The 24569-nt window shown below is 44.1% G+C and overlaps 1 protein-coding gene and 1 long non-coding RNA gene across 5 annotated transcripts in view; one reads left to right on the forward strand and one right to left on the reverse strand.

The window, feature by feature from the left end:
- SPATA18 (spermatogenesis associated 18) overlaps window positions 1-11028 on the reverse strand; it is a 32624-nt gene extending 21596 nt beyond the window's left edge. For 2 of the 3 annotated variants that reach the window (XM_077757785.1, XM_077757783.1), the window contains exon 1: window positions 10653-11027. In XM_077757785.1, coding sequence (XP_077613911.1) covers window positions 10653-10739 — 87 coding nt within the window. In that variant the 5' untranslated portion in view covers window positions 10740-11027. Of the gene's footprint in view, window positions 1-10652 lie in introns of all 3 variants that reach the window. The other variant, XM_077757784.1, reaches the window with a different exon arrangement.
- Window positions 11029-11073: 45 nt separating this feature from the next.
- LOC144226394 (uncharacterized) lies at window positions 11074-18228 on the forward strand. Of its 2 annotated transcripts, XR_013333624.1 has the most exons (5): window positions 11074-11347; window positions 11457-11566; window positions 14349-14499; window positions 15918-16014; window positions 17933-18228. It is a non-coding gene; the product is annotated as an uncharacterized LOC144226394 (long non-coding RNA). The 2 variants fall into 2 exon arrangements; XR_013333625.1 differs by lacking the exon at window positions 11457-11566 and having other exon boundaries at window positions 11078-11347.
- The last annotated feature ends 6341 nt before the right edge of the window (window positions 18229-24569 follow it).

The raw sequence follows: 24569 nt of genomic DNA on the forward strand, positions 1-24569 counted from the left end.
AGAAGGCACTCAACAATCGGCACCTAGAAGGTGGTGTGCGGTACTGAGGGGGGCAGTGGGTAGAGGATAAGGTAAGCCTCGATTCAAATGTGGTGTTACCCTTATTCACTATATTCTCTTAGAAAAGGAATTTTAAATAGGAGCCTCTGTTTACTCATACTTAGGAGGTAGCTGATCTCATGAGCTAACTTAGGTGCATAATAATTCCAAGTATTATTGTAGTATTATTACCAAACGCTCCTATGCCTGGCCCAGCGCCTGGTACAAAGGAGGCGTCCAGAAGCGTGTCTCTTAAAGGGGTTTGTTCACACAATTTAAATGACAGAAGAGAATACAGAGTGTGAGAGAGTTCCTGATTCCAAGACCCGCCCCAACATGCTGCAGCTTCTAAACACAGAGCACCACACGAGACACTCAAGTTGCAGCAGAGTCCCGTTATTCTTTTTTTTTTTTTAATAGTTTATTGTCCAGTTGGTTTCCATATAACACCCAGTGCTCATCCCCACAAGTGAGTCCCGTTATTCTAACAATCACTTGCGCCAAACGAATAGAGCAAAGATGCAGGCTAACTGTACTGCCTCCTAATTCCAAAGCTCGTCCATTCATAAATCATTGCGTTCCTATCATTCGGAAGGCCTTGGGCCGCTAGCTCGGGGACACAAAGCTGCCTTGAAAAAACGAACAGCTGCCTGCTGGCAGCGGGCATACCAGCTGGGGACGGGAGATGGGGACACGAGATGGCCAGAGGGCTGATGGTTACCTAATAATGTGTGAAGGGCTCCAGGATAGCAAGCTGTAGAAGCAGCAAAGCGCCCCCTAGTGAGCAGCGAGGGGTAGGAAATCAGGATATTTCAAAAGGACTGGCAGGTACCAAGGCCAGGAGCAGCAAGGCGGAAGAGGGGAGGAACGGGGTCCAGAGACCAGATAATGATAAACTTTATATGCCCCACGAATGGCTGTGGGCTTCAGCCCATCACTAAAGATGGAAGGGGGCAGGTAGAGTGGTGACATGGTCCGATTTACTCTGCGTTTTATGAAATCACTCCAGCAGAAGCAGAGAGCTCCGATGACAGACTAGGGCTGGTGGGAAGGTGGGCAGTGGTGACCGTCGGGCTGAGAGATGCCGAGGGCTGTGGAGACGCCCATGGGTCCCTTGAAGGCCCTTCCCAGCCCCGAATCACATCTGCATCAGCCAGGGTCCCACCGGTTCTAGCCTTACCTGAGGAAGACGTCAGAAGGCTGGGAAAGAGCTAGGGGATGTCAGAGGGACGGTACTGTTTTCAGACAGTGTAGGGAATCCGCACGACCTTCAGAGACAGAGTAACAATACCTAACCATTATTGAGCACTTACTTCGTGCCAACCAAGCCCTGTGCAAAGTGCTCTAAATACAGCTTCACTTAATCCTCAAAACCACTCTGCAAACTGGATACCACCTGTCATCCCAAATTCGCCAATGAGAAAAAAAAAAATCGAGATCTTAAATAATTCGGAGAAAAGCTGATTGAGCTGGAAATGAAGGCTGTTCCTGCAGCCTTTGGTGTGGAGCCAAGCTCTCAACCATTGGCACTGCGCCAAGAGCGGCAGGAAAAGAATCTGGATCTCAGCGGATGGGTGGGGGTCAGAGGTGTGGCTCCGGAACCCTTCAGCGGATGGAGGGAGTGGAAGCTTTAAACCTAGACAAGATCTCCAGGGCGGAAGAAGGCAAAGGGCAGCGCAGAGGGCAGTTGTGCTGTTTCAGAAGTGGGCTGAGGAAGAAGGGTCAGTTAGCGAAAACAGAACAAGAGCAGTGAGAAATCCGAGGATAGCCAGCAAGAAAGATAAAGAACCAGGAAGCCAGAGAAGGAGATGATCTATTCTCTGCTTCACTTAACACTTTTAGGTCCTCAACACATTTTTACGGAAGAGGCCACAGTATGCTGGATGCTAGGGGTGAGACCGGCTCTTAAAAAAACAAACGTAGGCCTAGATCTCACAGGTGAGGCTCAAAGGAGAACGTGGTATGAAGCCAATAAGATGCAGGAAGGCATTCACGTGCAGAGTCCGTGGGCACCCCCTCCTATTTTGCAATTGCACTAGCATGGGACCTGAGCACTGAAAAAAAATTTAAGTTTTCTAAATGATTATGTGCAACCAAAATTGAGAACCTCAGCATTAATGGGGAGTAAGATCAATTTAGTCTCACGCAGCGCCCCCTAAAAATATTTAATGAAAGAGAAAATGGAATATATCACAATTACTAAAGAGAAGAATTATTCAAGAAACCTTTGCTTCCGGAATATGTATAAGAATGTAGGTGTGCTATGTTGTGAAATAAAATTGATTTCTGTGGGTTACTTTTGAAAACACCGTCCTAGGGAACGGTGCTTTGTTTGTGTTGAGAATCTCTGGTATAGGCAATGAGGAGCCACAAAAACGATCCTGCAAAGGGTTATGTAACCATTGGACTCGAGGTGGGCATGAAGGAAGGCAGGAAAATTAATAGGAATATGCACCATCTTGGGGCGCCTGGGTGGCTTAGTTGGTTAAGCGTCCGACTTTCGCTTAGGTCATGATCTCGCGGTTCGTGGGTTCAAGCCCCGCGTCGGGCTCTGTGCTGACTGCCCGCTCAGAGCCTGGAGCCTATTTCCGAGTCTGTGTCTCCCTCTCTCTCTGACCCTCCCCTGCTCACGCTGTCTCTCTCTCTCTCTCTCCTAGAAATAAATAAAACATTAAAAAAAAAAAAAGGAATATGCACCATCTTGCAAGTGTGGAACTTATGTAAACTTCAAACTTATTCTAGAGGCTTGTGCAGATAGGAAAGTGAGAGGTAACAGAAAGAAGTGGAATATTCAGGAGTATAAACACCAGCATTGTTAACAAAATGTGACCTTTTATAACCACCAATCCCTGTGCAATAGAGATGGGCTACTAGCCTCCTTTTATAACCATGGTGGCTGTAAACATACCGTGTGAGTTCGGTCAAGGGCAGAGTTCCCTGGACAGCATGAAGCTCCTGGGTCTGTGAGTCTACTCCCTGCAGGTGCAGATATTTCTACAATAATGTTTGCTTGAGGTACGCCCTTACTTACCCTAGGTTTTCCCACACATGTAAGAAGTGATGGGAGCTTGAGTGAGGGCCATGGTAGTGAGAGGGGGGGAAATGGGAAATACTTGGCAGATATCTAAAGGTAGAATCCTGAGGGAGTGACGAACCCATTTGTGAGGCATGATGGAGAGAGGGGCCCCAGGTTCATGACTGGGGCCACAGTGGAGAATGCGGTGCCACTGCCCAACCAGAGGACCCAAGGGAGAGAAGCAGCAAGGCTGGAGTGGGGGAAATTAGCCCTGCTGGGTCCATGTCATGGCCCCATGTTCCCGGTCGGAAGGCTGGTGATTACCCAGGTCGGGAGCTCCAAAGAAAGCCGCAAGGTAGGGATAGGTTTGGGGGTCACCGGCATCTGACAAGTAGCTAAAGCCATCGAACTTGGTGCATCAATTGCTGCAGAGAAATCAAGGAGGAAAAAGAAGTAGGACTTGGCCATCCGGTGGCCTCTGGTGACCTTGGTGAGAGCAGTGACAGCAGAATGGCGTGGGGATATTTGCTGCATTTCCAGATTGCACGGGGTTGAGGGGCCAATGTGAGCAAAGAAGCAAAGACAGTGAGGACACATGACTCAAGAGGTTCCCAGGTGCGAGAAGAATGACAGGACAGTGGCTTTGTTCCCGTCCCTTCAAGGTTCTCGCTCTCTTGCCCAAACAAAAAAGCTTCTGATAATATCAAGCCTAAATGTTCCCTGGTTTCCCAAATCCTTCATAACAAGCCTCCGCATGACTTGTGCAGCCTTACTTCCCTGCGCCCCCCTCCAGCAACTCTCTCCGCCCCGGCCACCAGCCCGCCTTGCCTTTGCACGCGTGACATGTGCAGGAGAGCCACCGCCAATCCTTTCACACCCTTTCACGCCCTTTACTGAGCAGCCCTGACGTGTTACCATTTCTCCTTGCGACGGCCCGATCATCCACGCCTTTCCCAACGGTTCTCTCACACCTTCAATTCTATCCCTAACCTTGAATCACCTCCACAACATGAAAAAGAGAAACCTTTTCAGCACTAAAGTAATAAAATGTATTGCTGAATATCTTTAATCAGCTTTCAAACGGAAGTTTGAAAAGCCCAAAATACAGTGATTTTTATTTTAAGAAACCTCAGTCTCAGGGCACCTGCATGGCTCAGTTGCTTAAGCATCCGACTTCAGCTCAGGTCACGGTCTTGTGGTTCATGAGTTCGAGCCCCGCATCTGGCTCTGCACTGACAGTACAGGGCCTACTTGGGATTCTGTCTTCCCCTTTCTCTGCCCCTCCCCTAATTGTGCTCTCTCTTTCAAGGTAAATAAACTTTTAAAAGGAAAAAAGAAACTTCAGTCTCACACACACAAAATATACTTCTTATGCATTAGATAAGAATAGTACAAAGGATTCATCACAACATTCGTTTAAAATATGAATCCTATTGCAACATTAAATTATTTATCTGACTTTATTCTTTAACTTTTATTTTTTATAAAAGAACTAATTTTAAAGGGCACCTGGGTTGCTCAGTTGGTTAAGAGTCTGACATCGGCTCAGTATGATCTCATGGTTCATGAGTTCGAGCCCCACATCGGGCTCTGTGCTGACAGCTTAGAGCCTGGAGCCTGTTTTGAATTCTGTCTCCCTCTCTCTCTGCTACTCTGCCACTTTCTCTCTCTCTCTCTCTCTCTCAAAATAAATAAACATTAAAAAAACTAATTTTATATACAATAAGAATGCCATTCCAAACCTGCCAGTTAGAGAATTAGTAGATGAGCAAGGAAAAGAAATGATCACAGTAAGCGTGTTGAGACTAGTCTGAGGGACAGAATTATGCAGCTGCTTGCAGCCAGTCATGGAAATTCCCACATGGGAAACAACAGCCCTAATTTCTACCTTCTTTTCCCCATGGTCCAGCACATGTGTATGAGAGGGGAGGGTCACAGAAGGATGGCAGGAAATGGACACTGCAAGTGAGTGGAATTTCCTTCCACCTTCCCTCCCCCTGGAGGAGATAAGAGAATGAACTTGGCAAGCAAAAGACCTAGTTTCAAATCCACCTTCTACCCTTTCTACTGGACTGACCGCAAGCAGGTGAGCTGCCCTCCTGAGGTTTGGTTTCCTCATCTGTAAAATGTAGAAAATAAAACCTGCTATTTCATAAGTCCTTATAAAGTTTAAGGACAATGATGCATGAAGTGTGCTTTGAAAGCCTTCAAGTCCTTTGAAAGCCTTGATGACGTGGGTTATAACAGGCTACAGCCAGACCTTCAGGGAAATGGCTGCCCCATATGTAGGCAGGTTTTCAAGTAGTTCTGTTTGCAGAATCAACCCTCAATATTATAGGATGGTTGACTTTGCCACAACAGCACCACCTCCACAACGTTTTAAAACCAAAATTCTGAATTTTAGATATAAGACAAGTAGACTCCTATATATCCAACAATTTAGCAAAAGCTTCTATTTCGACATCATCACTGGATTTTAGTGTCTTGACTTGCAGTTAATATTTCTATTAGATTTGTTTAATGAATTACTTCCCTTAAATATTAAACAATGATGATGTTTCCATTAACAGGCTTGTCCAAGATGAAAATAAGAAAGGGCTATCAACAGCCCCCCCGTTAAAAATAAAATAAACTGCTTCAATCCCTTGTCAATTTCTTTCAGAACCACAAATTCATCATTAGTAGCTATAGCAGAAATGGTGGCCCCAAATAAATATTCCACTCACTCCCCATTGGTCAGGCTCCTTTACCATTAGATTGGAGCCACATAACAATTCTTCTGGTCAAGGAAGATGAGTGAAAATGATGTGTATAATTTAAGTGCTCTCTCTCTTTCCCTGCAGACCTTTGAGGTCCTGCAATGCAAGGCTGCTCTATCAGAGGGAGGGCACCTGAAACTGAGCCAATGGTGGAGAAGAGTTGTATCATATTATCATGAATGAAAAATCTCTTTTACCAAAGTTCAGACACTAAGACTTGGGGTTTTACTCATTACTGCAGCATAGTAGTAAAGAGATAAAGGGAAAGAAATGATTCCTATAAACTTACTAATTAGATGGATCCCCAAGAATGTAGAAGTATGTTCACTAAGGGGAAGGGCAAAGGCAGCCAGGGAGTCTGTTTGACAACACCATAGTAACCACAACAACCTTTTGTACTGAGAATCAGGGATCTCTCTCTCTCTCTCTCAATCTCTCTCTCTCTCCCTCTCTCACGCACACACACACACACACACACACACACTAAACATTTTTTTAAATTACCCAAAAAAGCCAACAAATAAAAACCAAAGGCTTTGGGGCAGAAAATTACATTAAAAAAAAATTTTTTTAATGTTTACTTATTTTTGAGAGAGAGATAGAGAGACAGAGCATGAGCAGAGAGAGAGGGAGACACAGAATCTGAAGCAGGCTCCAGGCTCTCAGCTGTCAGCACAGAGCCCAACACGGGGCTCAAACTCACAAACCAGGAGATCATGACCTGAGCTGAAGTTGGATGACCAACCAGCTGAGCCACCCAGGTGCCCCAGAAAATTGCATTTTTAAAGAAGTTATTGTGTCTGACAATATACATACAACACAATGAGAAGACAGTGCTAACGGACAGTTTAAGAGAGAGGAGATAGGACTCCATATGAAGGAAATTATATGAGAGAAAGTTAGAAGAAAAACTAACTAGGATCTAGCTGTTGATCCAAAAAATAGCTAGTTTGAAGAAAAATCAAAAATCTGCATTGTGTTTTATAACTAATCTGCTCAAGTCATTGATCTTAAGTCACTGAAAATAAGTTTCCTAAGGGATAACTTTAATCACATTCCTAATTCTAGACTAGTATTTATAGCCTTTTATTTTGCTTGAGTTAATTAGTACTAAATCAATGTGGTCACAGTCAGCCAAATCAACTTTCCATAGCGAACATAATTTAAAACTTTTAATGAATAAACCTCTACCACCAACCTTTTAATAAATGTAGTTTGCTACAAGGAATATTCTTCATCTTAAGGTTTCAAGGAAAAAGTCCTTGGAACTAGTAAAACAAGCTTCCAGTATGACAGGAAAGCTCTTAGCAGTTGACCCAAACCCACACTCTAGGTGACAAGATACTGAGTAAGTCTAGATATGACCTAAATTTTAGTAAGAAGGATATGGACATTTTTTTATCTTCCCTCTTTAGTGACACACATGGACATAAAAATTGTTGGGAAAAAAACAAAACACTTGCATCCTCTCAATTATGCCCCTAAGGCTTCAATTCGGTTTTAATAAAGGCTGAATTAAAAGATATTTGGGGATCATTTTTAATTCTGCACTGGATATGAGGTTTTAAGAAGAGAATTGAGTCCAGGAACCCAGGTGTCTGGGAGAATGGTGGTGGCATTCAGTCATTATTGAGCAACTTCTAGGAGCCAAGCATTATTCTAAGAGCTGAGAATGCAGTGATGAGCAGAAAAAGGGAGAAATCTCTGTCTTCCTGAAGCTTACATTTTGGTGGGAAGAGTCGGGGGGTGGGGGGGAGAAAAGATTGGCAAAAACACAAAAGAATAAGTAAAAATTAAAAGATATAGCTATTACAGAAGACATAGAGCAGGGAAGGCACACAGTGAGTCCCGGGGTCAGGGGTAGGAGATTGCAGTTGTAAAGAGGATGGTCTCTTCTGAGAAAGTGACATTTAAGCAAAGACTTGAAGGGGGAGAGAAAGCGAAGGCATTGTTATCTTACTGAAATACGCACAGGTGAAAGCTTTCCAGGCAGAAGGGAACAGGGAGTGCAAAATGCCCTGTTCGGGAGACTGGTTGGCATGCTCCAGACTCTTCTGTCCAATAGAGTGCCGCTAGCCACATGTGACTATTTGGATTTAAACTAATTAAACTTAAGTGAAATGTAAAATTCAGTTCCTCAGTTTCTACTTGCCACAATTCAAGTACCAACATAAGCTACCATATTGGACAGTGCCTGTATAGAACACGTCCATCATAGAAAGTTCTAGTGGACAGCTTTACTCTAGAAAAAGCAACAAGACCAAGATTGTTGGAGTAATTAAGGGAGTAATAGATGAGGTTAGACTCTAAAGGAGCACAGTTGTGTAAGACTTTGATGGCCATTGTAGGAATTTTGGGTTTTTATTCCAAGTAGGTCAGAAAGTCTGGGGGTTTTATCAGAGAAGTAACTTGATCTGACTTGATATTTAGAAGAATCACTTTGAGATATCTTTGTAGTAATCTAGATGAACGGTGATGGAAGGTAGACAAGGGTGGTTACAGCACAGGTGGTAAAAGGGTTCTTTGTGAATTTCAAAGTAGGTGCCAACCAATTAAACTGGTGAAAAGGTTGTGGGGTATGACATGATGCAGACAATGAAGTCAGGAAAGAGGCCTGTGTTTGGGGCATGGGCGAGGCTCAGGTAGGTTTTAGATTGATTTGACTTTGAGAGGACAGTAGCACAACTGAAAATATCTAGTGGACAATCGGAGAAGGGAGCACAGATGAGAACACAGCCTTAATATAGATATAAGGTTCGTGGACATACGTGTAAGAGAGAAGCAATAATGGAGACCCAAGGGAAGATTCCTAAAGTCAAAGAACTGCCATTCTTCAAGAGAAGTGGGTAAGGCAAGAAGAGAAATTATTAGAGTCTTAGAAGAATGGTGGTGTCCTCAGTCAAATGCAACAGAGATACTAGATAGCCCAAGAGAAATGATCCCACAGGGAAATAGCCACAAATTTTTTGGAATGGCATTGGTCTCCAAGAATGCAGTCTTTATAAAGGTGGGGGGAGAGGCTGGGCATGGGAGAGAGATTCTAACTGAAATGCTTTGGTGACAACACAGAAGTGGGATGGACTACGGTCACTGAGAAAGTTAAGTGTAATAAACTTTGGCATTTCTCAGTACTTATGAGCAGTTTCTGAACCCATTATTTAATATGACCCAGACAAATGCTAGTGTCATCTGTGGTAAACATCATCTTGTGACAAACTGAATAGACTTTTAACATTCATAGTTTATTTAAGCCACAGGGTAATAATAAGAGAAAAAGAAAAAAAGAAGGAAAATGCTGTAAGATGTAATAAGAGTACATTTTAATTTTCCTGCAATCTTGATGGGGAAAGAATAGTCACAGAGCTCGTTCTTTAAAAGTGGGCAAAGGTGGTAAACACTGAACCCTAGTAAGGAGGCAAGGAGAAAGCTGTTGGTGTTCTTTGAGCCCTTCCATCATAGGAGCCCTGGTCAAATGGTGAATGGGATAGCCCAGAGCCTCAGACAGCATCCAGTCGAGTTTCCTGGTAGGATTTCAGAAACAAGCAATTTAAATTTTCTTTTAATTGAGATTGAGGCACCTGGGTGGCTCAGTTGGTTGAGTGGCAGACTAAGCTCAGGTCATGATCTCGAGGTTCCTGGGTTCTGGCCCGCAATCTATGCTGACAGCTCAGAGCCTGGAGCGTGTTTCAGATTCTGTCTCCCTCTGTCTTTCACCCTTCTTCGCTCATGCTCTGTCTCTCTCTCTCTCTCAAAAGTGAATAAACATTAAAACTTTTTAAATAAGTAAATTTAAAAATTGAGAGCTGAAAAAACTCTATAAATCATCTCATGATGACTCACTCATGAGCCTCATCATGGTTGAGTCTCTTCTATTTAACAGGTGAGTTACTGAGACCCAGAGAGGTGAAATAAATTGTCCCAGGTCATTCAGCTAGTTCTATCTAGAGCCAGACCTAGAACTTGCATGGGATGGAGGTAGGGATTGACTCCAGGTCCACAGGTGCCCAGTTCTGTCTGCCTCTCCATTGCACTCGCCATACGAGTGGGACTGTCCTATTTAAGACGGTAAGATAAAATCCACCAAGTGCAACACTGAGTTGTCCTTAACGTGCAGGGAAGGTTAACTCAAAGCAGAGCAGGTTTAAGGCTTAATGAGGCTTGAAGAACACTTAAGGGTTTGATGACAGAATATTTGCTTCCTACAAATGTCTTGGCAACAGGCCTCCGAAAGTCTGCCTAAGTGTTGAAGCTGGGCCTTACTTGCCATGCTGATGAGCACACAAGTGAAACTCGCAAAGTTGGCAAGTGTCTGTTTCACTGACTTCTGGCTAACAAGTCCTGGGAGTACTTTTATAAAAATACATTGTGATACAATCCCCAAGTATCCTCAGAGACTTGCGGAAAGGCAGGACGGGGGTGGGGGGCTGGGGTAGTAAAAAAAAAAGTCATTGGATTTGGGGGTAGGGAGGTGGATTACTAGCGGAGGGACGGAAAGGAAAGTGGCCGGCTGGAGCTGATCTCTGCGGGACCGCGGGTCTTTCCCGTTGCTAGGGCCGCCAGCGTCCTTGGTTACCGCTGGGTGGAATGCTTTCTACTCCGGAGTCTGCGCTCCGCGGGCCATGCTCCCCAGCGCCCCCTGGCGCCGCGGAGAGAAAAGGTCACCAGCAGACCAGTGCCCTTCCTTCCTTCCCGCGATTCAGGTCCGGGACTGGATCGCAGTTAGGAATCACAACCTCCTGGGCATTGCGAAGCGGCCTCCCCGAGCCAGCCCTAAGAAACCCCGGCCGAAGGTTCTGCGAGGAATCAAAGCCTCCCGGGGCTGTCCCACCCCGACTCACGTTGTAGTCCCTCAGCCAGGACTCTAGCTTGTCGTGCATCGATTGTAAAGTTTCGCTCGAGACCAGTTTTCTCAGATTTTCTGCCATCGCTCACTTTTTTCACTCGGCCCGGCTCTGGGAGATGGAGAAGCGGAGGGGACGAGGCGGTGGTCCCTCTGCACGACCGGAGGGGTGATGTGGCCGGAAGGGTGTTATTTTCCTGGAGGGCTCAGAGCGCGGCTGGTTCTTCCATCCTCCCCCTCGGGTCTGACCGGGCAGGATTCGGGAAGCCGGGGGGGAGGTGCCCTAGGCCACAGCCGCCGCGCCTCATCCGCTGCCCAGCGGTCTCCCGGCTCCCGAGCGGCCGACCAGAGCCCCAGCCATAGATACCTGAGCGATTATTAAACAAACTTTGACGTGGGCGGGCAGCTGCTAGGGACGCGCGCCCCGCGCGCCTTGGCAACGCCCCCCTCTGCGCGCAGCGGGGACAGCAAGCCCCACCCAGGGCCCACCCAGCCGCCCTCCCGGCGGTTCCCAGGTCCCGGCACCCGCCCTGTCGCAGCTTCTGCTCCCGCTGCTGCTGCTGCTACCCGAAGGCGAGGCCACCCGAAGTCCCCGAGACTCCGGTGGGCTCGGGGGATGGAGCGGCTAAGACTGCGGACGGCGCCTCCTCCATCCCTTGATGGACTAAGACGCACCCGCAGTGTGGGTTGAAGGTAACCGGAGGCCTCTCGCCTAGAAAAGCAAAGTTTGTTTGTCCATTGACATTTTACTTAGGCAGTAGGAAAGCACCTATTTCACGCCTTCTTTTATTTAACTTCTCAGACTGTGAGTGCTTCATTTGTAACGCTTAGGATTTGGTGAGTCAAGTCGGCGATCTCAAGCTTCAGGATGTTCACCAACTAAAGCTCATCCTCGGGTTTAGGAAAGATTTGGTAATATTTTTAGAGTCGTTGAGTCCCCTAAAGTTTCATTTAATTCTCGTTCTCTAAGTGAAATTTTGTGAAAATTCAGACCAGGTTTGGCACTAGTTCAAAAGGGCACTGTTAAGCCACAAGGATAGTTTCAACTACTTAAGAAATGAACCCATTTCAACCTTCGTTAAAGCACTTTAGAAACCCTTGTATTATATGCATCAAATGATGAGCTGAGTGCAAATGCTCCTTATCCGGTCACAAAACAACAGGATGCCCCGGGCCTCAGGCAGCTACTTTGATTCAGTTCCTTTTCTTTAGGTACTTGAAAATACAAGAACATTGCTCATGTCCCAGGACAGTAATATTCAGAATTTTGCCACCTCTTTTTTTTTTTTTCCTTATTTCTCTTAATTACAATGGTTTCCTGTCCTCCAGTAAAAATGAGAGGCTCATTTCTGGAGCCCGTGTTCCTACTATTTTCTGTAGACCACAAAATCATAACTATAGAAGCTCTCATCACAAGAAAAAAAAAGTGAGCGATGAATGTCAAGTAGATTTATTGTGTTGGTCATTTCACAACATATGCAAATATTGAAGCACTATGCTGTACCCCGGAAACAAATATAATGTTATATGTTGTTTATATCTCAATAAAAACAAAAGAAAATAAGGGCTCTATGGGTACATAACACACTTTATCATAGTAGAATAATAATTACTAAAGTAACAGGAAAACAAACCCACTAAATATTCATTAGAAACTTTGTTCCTTTAAAAATATAAGGAAAGAGGAAGGGAATGGAGAAAAATCCCACAAATTTCTTAATTTGGAGCTGATAGCTGCATATTTCAGTAGGCAGTTGAACAGTCCTATTTACTTATTCATAAAAACAAGTTGGGATATTTGCTTATGTCAGATTAGGAGTGAAATCCCCTTCCTGGCTGTGGGCTCTTTAACTGCTACTCTTTGGTTACATTATCTACAAACAAGGGACAATCATTTGTATGAAGTGTTTAACACTGTTCGGCACATACGATAGTTAAGTGCTTCATAAATGCATGATTATGACTACAATGTAGATCACAGTACTATATTTAATAAAGAAAACTAGATTGGAAACAATTTAAATCTCCAACAACAGAGTAATTGTTGAGCAACTCCTTCAATGAAATGTTGCACGATAGACATCTTGTTACTGAAGAGGGTTGCCTGGGTGGCTCAGTGGGTTAGGCCTCGGACTTTTGGTTTAGGCTCAGGCCATGATCTTGCGTTTCATGAGTTCAAGCCCTGCGTTGGGCTCTGCACTAATAGCGCAAAGGCAGCTTGGGATTCTTTCTCTACCCCTCCCCTGCTCATGCTCTCTGTCTCTCAAAATAAAGAAACATTAGAAAGAAAAAGAAATCTTGTTAATGAAGAACATCTAGGATCTGGGAATTAGCCCTATATAAAGTTTGGTGAAAAAACAGGACACTAAATTATGTATGTGTGTTAAATTATACAGTATGCACCCAAAGCATGAATAGAGATTTTAATTTGCTCCTTTATACTTTTCCGGTTTTCTGAACTTCCACCATTAACACTAATTACTTCTGTGAAAAGTCATTCAGATGCAGAGTTACCCAAGAATTTTGCCACCTTCAGAACAATGTTAGCTAAAATATCAATATTTAAGCTGATTCAAAACAGAATGCTCTTTGACCAAATTTCCAAGTTACTAATTTAATAGTCTTATAGGGTGTTCGACGGGAATGGATCTTTGAAATCTCTTTAGAATTTGCTACTTGGTATTATTTATCTCTACATACACTCTAGCCCTACAGGTGCGTTCAAGACCCTTATAAGGCCTGCAGTCATTTCATGGACCCCTAGGTTTCCCCAGAACTCTGGAGCATGGGCTGTGTGTAGTGGGAATTTCATGTTTATCAATAACAAAGCCGCAAAGTCATCAATGACCCAAAACAAAGGAAATGTGTTATGTATTTATTCATTAACTACTCCCCACTACATTCAAAAGAGGATCTGAGATAACCTACAGTAAAAGACTTATAGAAATATATATTTTAGTGGAAAAAGCAAATATGCCCCCAATGTAAGCCTGTGTACTAAGATTGAGCTTCATTTAACATTTAATCTGTGCCTGTGGAAACCAACACAGAAAGGAAAATGACTTTTATGATTATTATTACTATTTGAGTTTAAAAGTACACATACCACTTCTTTGAATGGAAACACGTTTTCCTGGTACCAATTCCAAGATATGCTTATCCTTTTCCAAAGAGCCTAGAACAAAACAGATGATGGTGTCTTTCATACCTCCCCCACTTTTTTTTAGAAAATACAGAAGCAGCCTTGATATGATTGTTTCTTGTGGTCACCTTTCTTTGATCGATGCCAAGGGGGAATGCTAGAACACATGTCCTCATAGAGAGGGCCAAGCAATTGACATCCCATTTCTTAGCTCTCTGGTGATGTTCTCTGATACACATTTGGAACTTCCATACCCGTAAGAATAAGTGGATATCCTCGTAAGTGCCCTTAATAATGATCCCCTCCAGAGAGCTTTTGATGGGTGTTGGATAGCAATCTAAGAGAGAACTAGAGCCTGGGATGCAAATAGTCCATGTTGCTAATGAAAGAAGAATCCATATGCTTCATATTACAAGGATGCAGACAATAAGATTGAAATTCTATTTTTAAAACCTACTTTTTTTATACATATGGAAGAACTATCAGATTAGTAAAGGCTCTATTTAAACAATACTTTGATGCTCTAATTTTGTCCCAATTTGATTATTTTAGGATATTATCAACTAGGCAATTATTTGGAAAGAAAAAATGAAAATCAGGTTTTTCTTTTGTGGTACACTATCTGGTATCTTGAAGAAGTTGAAAGAACAATAAACTTGGATCATAATGGAAATTCTTGCTTTATCTCAGCCTCTGCCAAGTAGTAAGTTTTCTTGTGACTTTACGTAAGTCTTTAATCTCTCTGAGCCCCATTTTTTTCACATTTACATATTGAAAAACATGGATTAGGTCAGCTGTAAGATCTCTTGCAGTTCCGACATTCTTTAGTGCTGGTTGTTCTGTTTGTTTCTTTTAACCTACTGGTTATGGTTCAAATTGAGCAAATCTCGCCCTTTGTTCCAATTTGTGGTTCACAAGTTCAGTTTGGGTCAAGCCTTGATTCAGAGAGCATTTAGTCAGTCACCAAAAGTTGAGCATTTTTCTTGAGCACAGTTTATTCTACAGCCTTGCTGGAATCACTAATATACCTAACCTCCAGGAAATAAACAAGGGGTTTATCTATAGTTGCACTTTTAATACATTTAAACCCAACTGAAACTGCCAAAATCTTCCTAAGCCCACCCCCACCACACACACCAGTCTCTCAGAGTTTGTCCAGCTCTTCTTCATGGCTTTCTTCCTTTTACTTGTGGGCATGCTGATATCGCTGCAGTCATCACACTGTTCTAAACATACTTGTCTGACTCCAGTGTAAGCTTTTGAGTTATTTTGTTTTTTTGTTTTTGTTTTTGTTTTTGGAGAAAGAAAGAGACCAGGGGTGAGGGAGAGGCAAAGAGAGAGAGGGAGACACAGAATCCGAAGCAGGCTCCAGGCTCTGAGCTATCAGCACAGAGCCCCATGTGGGGCTTAAACTCACGGACCATGAACCGTGAGATCATGACCTGAGCCAAAGTCAGACACTCAACCAATAAGTTTGTGATCTTGTTTAGGTTTTCCTCAGCACAGCAACGGACACATTCTAGACCCTCTATAATAAAGTCTGTCATGCTGAATTGTTAATAAAAAGTGAAAGATGGGCCACCCGAGTGGCTCAGTCGGTTAAGTGTCCGACCTCAGCTCAGGTCATGATCTTGTGGCTTGTGGGTTTGAGCCCCGTGTCGGGCTCTGTGCTGATAGCTCAGAGCCTGGAGCCTGTTTCAGATTCTATATCTCCCTCTCTCTCTGACCCTTCCCTGCTCGCTCTCTCTCTCTCTCTCTCTCTCAGAAATAAATAAAACATTTTAAAAAATTTAAACAGTGAAAGAAAGAGAGAAAGAAAGAAAGGAAGAAAGGGAGAGAGAGTAAAAGACAAAGAGAGAAAGGAAGGGAGGGAGAAAGAGAGAGAGGGAGGGGAGAGGAGGGTGGGAGGGAGGGAAGGAGGGAGGAGACGATTGGCTACTCTATATCTGATGTCATAATCCCGTTGAGGCAGAAGAAAGCAAGTTTAATAGCCAGTTGGTTGTTTTTATGGCATCATAATTCCACCGCCCAGCCAGGAGCCATTTGTTCTAGACAAGTGTCAAGTAATCAATGTCTGGATGGAATAGGCTTTCTAAAAGTCCTTTGTTTTGTCCACTCTAGATTTTGCCTCCATCGGTCAGCTGGGCAGATTTTTAATCTGGGATTCTAAGAAGCCAACAAGAGATTAACCGAAGCCACTCAGTGTAGTGAGAAGCGTGTATGTAATTCCATGCTACACTATATACAAATAAACTACAAGGATATACAGTGGGATCCTCATAATTTCCAGTTCTTCCTCACCCTTAGTTCGTTTGGCTAAGAGAATACTCTGTTCTGCTCTGGCCTGGAGGCTTTCGTAGGCGTCCCTGCTCCCTCTTCTGTGCGCCATGCTATTCGTGTCCTGCAGCTGTCTGTGTTAGGACCTTGCTGCTGCTGCTTCTTTTTTTTTAATGTTTATTTTTATTTTTGAGAGAGCAAGAGAGACAGAGCACAAGTGGGGGAGGGCCAGAGAGAGGGACACAGAATCCAAAGCAGGCTCGGGGCTCCCAGCTGTCAGCACAGAGCCCGATGCGGGACTGGAACCCACGAACCGTGAAGTCAGACACTTAACCAACTGAGCCACCAGGCACCCCAAGGACCTCGCTTCTTTAGGCTGGGACCTGTTACCCTCTGAAGAAAGTCTTTTAACCTTTTCTCACCCACTTGCAAGAAATTTCCTTTAACTGCAGTGTTTACTAATGGCATTGCTAAAGCACTGTCTCTACTCACGGGTAGCGAAACACTCACTTGCCAATTGATTCATTGCTCTCTAATCTGAGCGTTGCCCGTACTCATTTTATCAGCTTCATTTGGTCCTTTTTGTTCTCTGCCACGTAGCAGGAAAGGAAAGATTTAAAAAGAAAAAAGATTTCGCGTGCCTGGGTGGCTCAGTCTGCTGAATGTCTGACTCTATTTTGGCTCAGGTCATGATTTTGGGGTTCATGGGATGGAGCCCACCTGCACTGTCATCACAGACATTGGGATTCTCTCTCCCTCCCTTTCTGCCCCCACCCCCACTCACATGTGTCTATGTATGCTCTTTCTAAATAAATAAATAAACTTAAAAAAAAAAAGAAAAGAAAAATGGTTTAAAAGGGAAAAAAAACCCACCACCCATTGGAGAAAGAACTAACTGGTTGGGATCCGAGCAGCAGTTTCCCCCAATGGACAGAGGAAGGGATAATTCTTGTTTCGTACCAAGAAGCATGCCTTGCTCACAGCAACAGTTCAAAATTTTTCTGTAAAATTATTCCTTGGCCATTATTGGTTAAATTACAAAAACAAGAGGAAATTTTTAATATAGCACAACTGTATCACCTTAGCATCTAAGTAACTCGGAGCATTTGTGGCAAATACAGATCACAAGGGGGGAAAGGGGCGCCTGGGTGGCTCAGTCGGCTCAGCATCCAATGCTTGATTTTGGTACACGTCATCGTCTCACGGGTTCGTGGGCTCGTACCCGGCATCACGCTCGCTGCTGTTAGCACAGACCCCACTTAGGATCCTCTGTCTCCCTCTCTGCCTGCCCCATGTACATACTCTCTCTCTCTCAAAAATAAACATTAAAAATTAAAAAAAGAAGAAGGTGGGGAAGCAGATTTAGTGTGATTTTTGAGAGCCACAATATACCCCTCATATCCAACCCAGGTTTCCATTATTATGATGGAAATTGGAGGCATCCTTGTCTTCAGCCTTTTCAGCTCGGCCAGCTAAATGCCATGGCCAATATTTGGCTCTATGAAAATGGTGCACTTAGGATATGTTAAGCTGTTGCAAATGTGCATTATGGGTATCATCTACACCGTAAGATGCCCTTAAGGATCACAAGAGAGGACCTGAGACAGCACGAGGGCAGTGCCTAAAATGAAGGACATTGAAATGTTTTTTCATCACATTTGACCAAAGTGTACTGAATTTCTCAGGCAACCGAAACATCTGCCTTAATCATAAGGTAGGATTAGACTCAGTCCCTGCTCCCTAGCAACTCACAATCATTTCAGAAGAGAGCTACACAACCATAGTTCAACATGACCAGTTAAAATAATAAATAAAAAATTCCATGGAAACATTGACTTTTCCTTTGCTTCCTCCTCCAGCCCCCTGAGGAAAGGATCAGAGGAAGTTATGGAAAAGAGTGAGATTTAGAGCCAGCTCTGGAAGATGGAAAGAAGTTCACCGAGAAGAGAAGACGGAACAGAATGGACAGTAGCAAAGAGGAATGAAATTGCTTGGAGAGGCAGGGAATGACGAATGCTAGTCCTGTGTGACTGTAGGCTGTTCAGGGAATCAGAGACAAGACTGAAAAGATAGTCCTGGATTCAGCTGTGATAGATCTTATGTCTCTGGCTAAAGACGTCGATCATTATTTTGTAGGCAATGGGGAAGCAGCAAAAAGCTGTAAACAGAAAAATGATATGTTTGAGTCTCTTTTTTATATCATCTTGGAGCTCCTAGAAGTGAAGTTTGGGGCACGGCTGCACCCAGAAAGAATGCTTAGGAGACACAGATTTGAGGGTTAATGACCTTCTCATGGAGTAATGCATGAACATTAGCATGGACATATGTCGCAGCCACTTATATGCTAGTAATATTTTTTACCCAGTAGGAAAAATTAATCTAATATTCATTCACCAGAGTTATTAAGTACGTATTACGTACTTGGTTCCCAGTGTGTTCAAGATTTGGAGCGCAGAAGTGGTAACCCATTGTCCCTGCTTTGTAATGAATTTATAATCTACTTGGAAGCAAACTATAGATGCATGAAAAGTAAAGTAACACAAAACAGTATATTATTAAGTATCAAAGGGGCATCATAGCAAATTGGTGCAATAACAATTACAAAGAGACAGCAATAATGATTGGCTGTAATTTTCAGGAGGAAGCGGGACTCAGGTTGGTCTTTTAAAGACAGTTTGAATTTAGGGAGGTATGAATTCATAAATAAAACAGATGGGCAAGTAAATAAAGGCCACTGTAAGGGGATAAATGTGACCATAGAGGCATGCTGAGGATCACACAGAGGGCCACAAAACTCAGAAATTTGTGATGAGGAGAAAGATTACGAAGGGCTTCCCAGAAGAGATACCCCTTGAGCTGAGTTTTGGTGGACAAATAGAAGAGCTAGATGAAATAGGGAAATATCCACACATGCAAACCCACAGAGATACGGAGAACTTGATGCACTCAGGCAAATAGATGGGAACTATAAATACTGCACAAGGCTGGAGTGAGCAGGGGTTTGTGGAAGAGGCAGGCAATGAGGCTATAAAGAGGCAGACAGGGACCAGAAAGCATGGAAACTTATGTGCTAATATAAGGAATTTAATTTTCATTGTGAAAGTTATTGGAGGATTTTGAAGTCCAGGATGAAGAGTGTCATGATTTCAGAAAGATCAGGGGCACCTGGGTGGCTCAGTCGGTTCAGTATCCAACTCTTGATTTTGGCTCAGGTCACGATCCAGGGTCATGGGATCGAGTCCACACATTGGCCTGCTTAAGATTCTCTCTCTCTCTCTTTCCTTCTGCCCCTCTTCCCAACTTGTGCAGTCTAGAAAAGGAAGAAGAAGGAAGGAAGGAAGGAAGGAAGGAAGGAAGGAAGGAAGGAAGGAAGGAAGGAGAGGAGATGGATCACACTATAAATAGTGTAGAATGACTTTGAATGTTTCTGACTAGATGGCAGCGCCATTCACTAAGGAATTCACAAAGAGCAGATTGAGGGGAAAGATTTTCAGCTCAGTTTTTGGATGTGTTGAGCTTGAAGGGTGTGTTAGTTTCCAAAGGGCTACTGTAACACATTACCACAAGTTTGATGGCTTCAAACAACAGAACTTTCTTTCCTCACAGTTCTGAAGGCTAGAGTTCAGAAATTCAACAGGGCTGGTTCCTTCTGAAAGCTCCCAGGGGGGAATCTGTTCCATGGCCTCTCTCCTAGCTTCTGGTGACAAGTCATGGCATGACTTGCCTTCTAGAAACATTACCCCTCCAATTTGTGCCTCTGTTTTCACATCATCATCTCCTCTGTGTCTTTGTCCTCTCCTCTCCTTTTAAGGCCACCATTCCCGAGATTTAGAGCCCAACCTGAATGCAGGGTGATCACATTTTGAGATCCTTAAGTTAATTATATCTGCAAAGGCCCTATTTCCAAATAACATCATGATTACAGGTACCAGAGATTAAGACTTAGATGTATCTTTGTAGGGGGACACTATTCAATGCATTATAAAATGAATGAAGGGATAACTGACTTCCACACGCAAAAGGAAATGCAGAATTAAAGACTGTGTTATGAAGTAGAGACAGCAAAGACTTTAGGTCAGATTGACCTAAGTTCAGTCCAAGCTCTGTATTAGTTGAAAACTCGGTAGGCTTTTAACCTCTATGAGTCTTGATTTCGTCATCTGTAAAATGCGGATAATATGATCTAAACATAAAATTGTCAGGGTAATTGGAGAGACATTCCCAGGCATATGGTAGACTCAAAATGTTATTTACCGGAAGATAACACATTTGGGAATGACCCACATTGATGATGGGGTCCTGTGAGTGCACCGGATCTCTTTAAAGACAATAGCAATTGGCATCAAGAAGAATCGTGAGGTGTCCTGTCAGAGAGATGGAGATCAGCAATGAGGGCTCCCAAGAGAAGGTGATTTTTCAGATAGTCAAAGGGGCATTTGGCGTCAAGAAAATTATCATCTAAGTGGAAGAGAGGTTGGCAAAATAAAGGCAGGGCTTCTGGTCTTAGAAACTGGGGTAGCAGGCGGATTTCTAAGACATGAAGTTGCTATGCTAGGCACTGCAAAGAAAAGTAAGACACGAACCTTCCAGATAGAGCTCCCCATCTTTCAGGTAACATCAGACAGATAAACAAGATATAATACAATGCAACATAAAGTGCTACAAAGGACAGAACAGTTAATTAAGGGACAGACCAGCTAAAAACCGCCTGTGGGAGCCTGAGGAGGCTTTAGAAAGAATGCGACATTTGAATGGATTCTTGGAGGATGAATAGGAGTGTGCTTGCCAGAGAGAAAAAGAGAAGCTCTCTCCAAGCAGAGGAAAAAGGAGCAAAGCATAGGACATAAGGACTGTGGCACCAGCACTGGGGACAGGAACTGAGGATCAGCCAAAAGCCCAGTTATCTGAGTTGATAACTCAGCTCTGGGACCAGAGCCAGAGTGTTAAAGACTTAGTGCTGACTCTCAAAGCTTCGGGCTGTAATTTAGGGCTGTCCTAGAGATCTCCGCAGGTCTGAGCAGAGATATAATTCAGCGGTTCTAGCATTTGGAAAAGAAGCTATACAGAGATTGATGACCAGTGAGCTACTGACATCAGCCAAAATCAGGAGAGAAGGGAAAAGTTTATGAGGGATTTATTAGGCGACAGATGATCTAATTTAAACTTAACAGCAATGTTCTGATGTATAGCAAGCAGAGCAGTGAAATAACAGCTCCAGTCATCAAAAAGCAAAACTGACCTAGTTCCTAGAAAAAGAAAGCTTTTGCCAGCTGGTCTCTTTGCTGTCTCCTGCTGACTTAGGCTGCCCTGGGGCCCAAAGGTGCTTTCTAGAAGTGTGTTTCGGCTATCTGGGTTGCTACTGCCCTCGCTGCACTTAAAAAAAAAGCAACCAAACAAACAGCAACAACAGCAAACTAAGAGGAATGTTGGATTATACTGACAAGGAACAAGGAATATATACTCAAATCATTTGTACATTTGGGTGGCACGTTCCGGGTGTGCAGTGAATATATTAAATTAGGTTCCCCAGACGTATCTCTCGACAACACTGCCTCCATTACTGAATGGAATATCCACCCCCAATACTCCAGAAGAAAAGGTCAGACTTCACAGACCCTCCGAAGATAAGAAGCATCCTTAACGCGATTTTCTTGCAGACGCGTCCTCCTTGTAGACGCTCCGTTTGCAAGACTTTAGTTGGCTAATTGGCAACTTGTTAGCTTCCATGCATATTGTCACCACCCTCCGACCCCCGCGTGCTCTCCAAAACGCCCCTTCCCACCCCGGCCAGGGACACCCCGGGCCATCAATCAAGGAGGGCGGCGCCAGCTCTCCGTGATGGCATCGGAGGGGGAAGGGAGAGGCGCCCTCCTCTCTTGAAGCGCCCTTCGGGTAGAATCCAGAAGCGGCCCGTGATCGCGTGAACACCGGTGCACGGGAAGGCGCTCCCGGAGCCACAGGCCTGGGAGAAGGGTGGCGGACCTTGCTCGCAGCCGGGGGACTCCAAACCTCCCTCCGAGGGGCGGGGCTGCGGGGCGGCGAGCGGCNATGCGGGTAAAAATAGCCTCAGCCCCGAGCCGGGAGGCTTCCCTGACTCCAGCCAAGAAACAGTCAGCTGTTGCCTGGGTGCCGGCTTGAGGCCACTTCTTGTGTCTGCCATCCCCGATGTGCAGACATCAGGTTTCTCCTCCTGTTTTGGCTTTACAGATTGAGTCACCGGTTTAAAACTGCCTCCTGTCCGCTTGGTTTAAATTTTTTTTTTTATACTTCATCAAATATTTCCTGATCTGCATTATAAACTTGTAACTTGGAGTAGTTCAAAAGGCTATTTTCCTCCCCTAAACAAGCTCTACATATGCATGCACCTACATGGAGGTGTGTGTTACATATACATACCTATCGTTGCTAGGGTATTCTGTCATGATACAAATAATTTTCATAGTCACTTTTCTCCTAAACTGTTATTTCTTTTACGAAACTAGTTTACGATAGTTTTCTTTGAAAAAGTATGATGGCTGGAAGAGTAAATGCGAGTTACCTTGCCAGGATTCTGTTCCCAGAAAAGACCTTCTTAACTAATTGACCGCTTTTAGAGACCCGTTAGATACATATAACCGGAACAGACATGGAAGGTAGAAGACATGAAACCTGCCTTCAAGGGGCTTAAAGTCAGACTGCCATGTAAGTGCAGAAAAATCAGCTAAAGGGGCAAGCTACAGATCTAACAGTATCTAAAGAAATGAGTGAAAGTTAGGGAGACAAAGGTTCCTTGGCTTTCCTGATTTCCCTTCTGATTTATCAGTTCTTGTTTCAGACTGTTCTTTCCTCATCCGCATCACTTATTAACACTCTGGAGTTTCCACCAAGGTTCTAGTCTTGCTTTACCCATAAACTGGGCAATCTCACTTCAGAGTTGAGCATTGATGTCTCCAGCACGAACTGAATTTTCCACAGGCACCCCAAACTCAAAAATGTGCAAAACTGGATTTCATCAGATTTGCCATTAAAAGGGCTACAGGGGCGCCTGGGTGGCTCGGCCGGTTAAGCGTCCAACTCTTGGTTTCAGCTCAGGTCAGGATCTTACAGTTCATGAGTTCAAACCCTGCATCGGGCTCTGCTCTGACGGTGTAGGGCCTGCTTGGGATTTTCTGTCTTCCTCTCTGTCTGCCCCTTCCCCGCTTATTCTTTCTCTCTCTTTCAAAAATAAATAATAATTTTAAAAGAGGGCGGGGCGCCTGGGTGGCTTAGTCGGTTAAGCGTCCGACTTTCGCTTAGGTCATGATCCCGCGGTTCGTGGGTTCGGGCCCCGCGTCGGGCTCTGTGCAGACTGCCAGCTCAGAGCCTGGAGCCTGTTTCAGTCTGTGACTCCCTCTCTCTCTGACCCTCCCCTGCTCATGCTGTCTCTCTCCTAGAAATAGATAAAAACATTTTAAAAAAATTTAAAAAAATTATAAAAAATAATAATAATTTTAAAAGAGGGCTACAACGATCCACTCACTTGGTTAACCTAGCTGGAAAGTTGATAGCCAGATCAGTTTGAGGGAGCTCAGAAAGGACCCACAGTTGGTTTGATCCTTTGCTATCCCAGATGTGATACTGAACAAATCTCACATTTTCTTTTTCCTCCGGATTCCACACCTTATGTAGCAGGTCCTACCTGAGGGTCACCTTAGATCCGTCTGTGCCACACACAGCCAGTCGTCAGTCACCAGGTTCTGTAGTTCTTCGTCGTTGCTGTCGTCTTTTTTTTTTTTTTTATGTTTCTTATTTTGAGAGAGAGACAAAGAGCATGAGTGGGTGAAGGGCAGAGAGAGAGAGAGAGAGAATCTGCACTGTCAGTGCAGAAGCCAACTCAGGGCTTGGTCTCACAAACTGTGAGATCATGACCTGAGCTGAAATCAAGCATCGGAAGCTCAAGTGACTGAGCACCCCNTGACCCAAGCGAAACTTGGATGCTTAACCGACTAAGCCACCCAGGCGCCCCAAGCGGATACATTCTTGGGTTTAATTTACCTCGAGGCTGAGGATCTCACATCTCTGTCTCTAGCCCTGACTGACCTAGTACCCCCTCCCAGCCTTCCCCTTGCCTTTGAGTCATGTGGTTATTTCTCACTCAGTTTAAGTGCAACATAGGTAGAGTCTTCTCCCTCCTTCCTTCCCCATATTTCACCAGTCACCCTTCAGTAAACGTGGGTTCTTTTGAAGCTGGCTGCAAATTCATTTGACTCTTCTCATGATGTATGTTTTCATTTTTTATTTTATCTTTATTTTTGTATCTTTTCAATCTGTCCTTTTCCATCCCACCTTAGTTCAGGCCCTCATTACCTCTGACCTCCATTATGACAACAGCCCCCGACAACCTACTTTCCTGGTATGCCTGTTTCCTGTCTCTCCTACCAACACCACACATTTAGGATCCTGAATGTATGTCATTTATGTTCATAAACCTCCAGTGACTCCCAGTCAAACAGAGAGAAGGACTAGAATTTGTACCCA

This window comes from Crocuta crocuta, unplaced genomic scaffold (assembly GCF_008692635.1).
Source record: "Crocuta crocuta isolate KB4526 unplaced genomic scaffold, BGI_CrCroc_1.0 scaffold282, whole genome shotgun sequence".
NCBI lineage: Eukaryota > Metazoa > Chordata > Mammalia > Carnivora > Hyaenidae > Crocuta > Crocuta crocuta.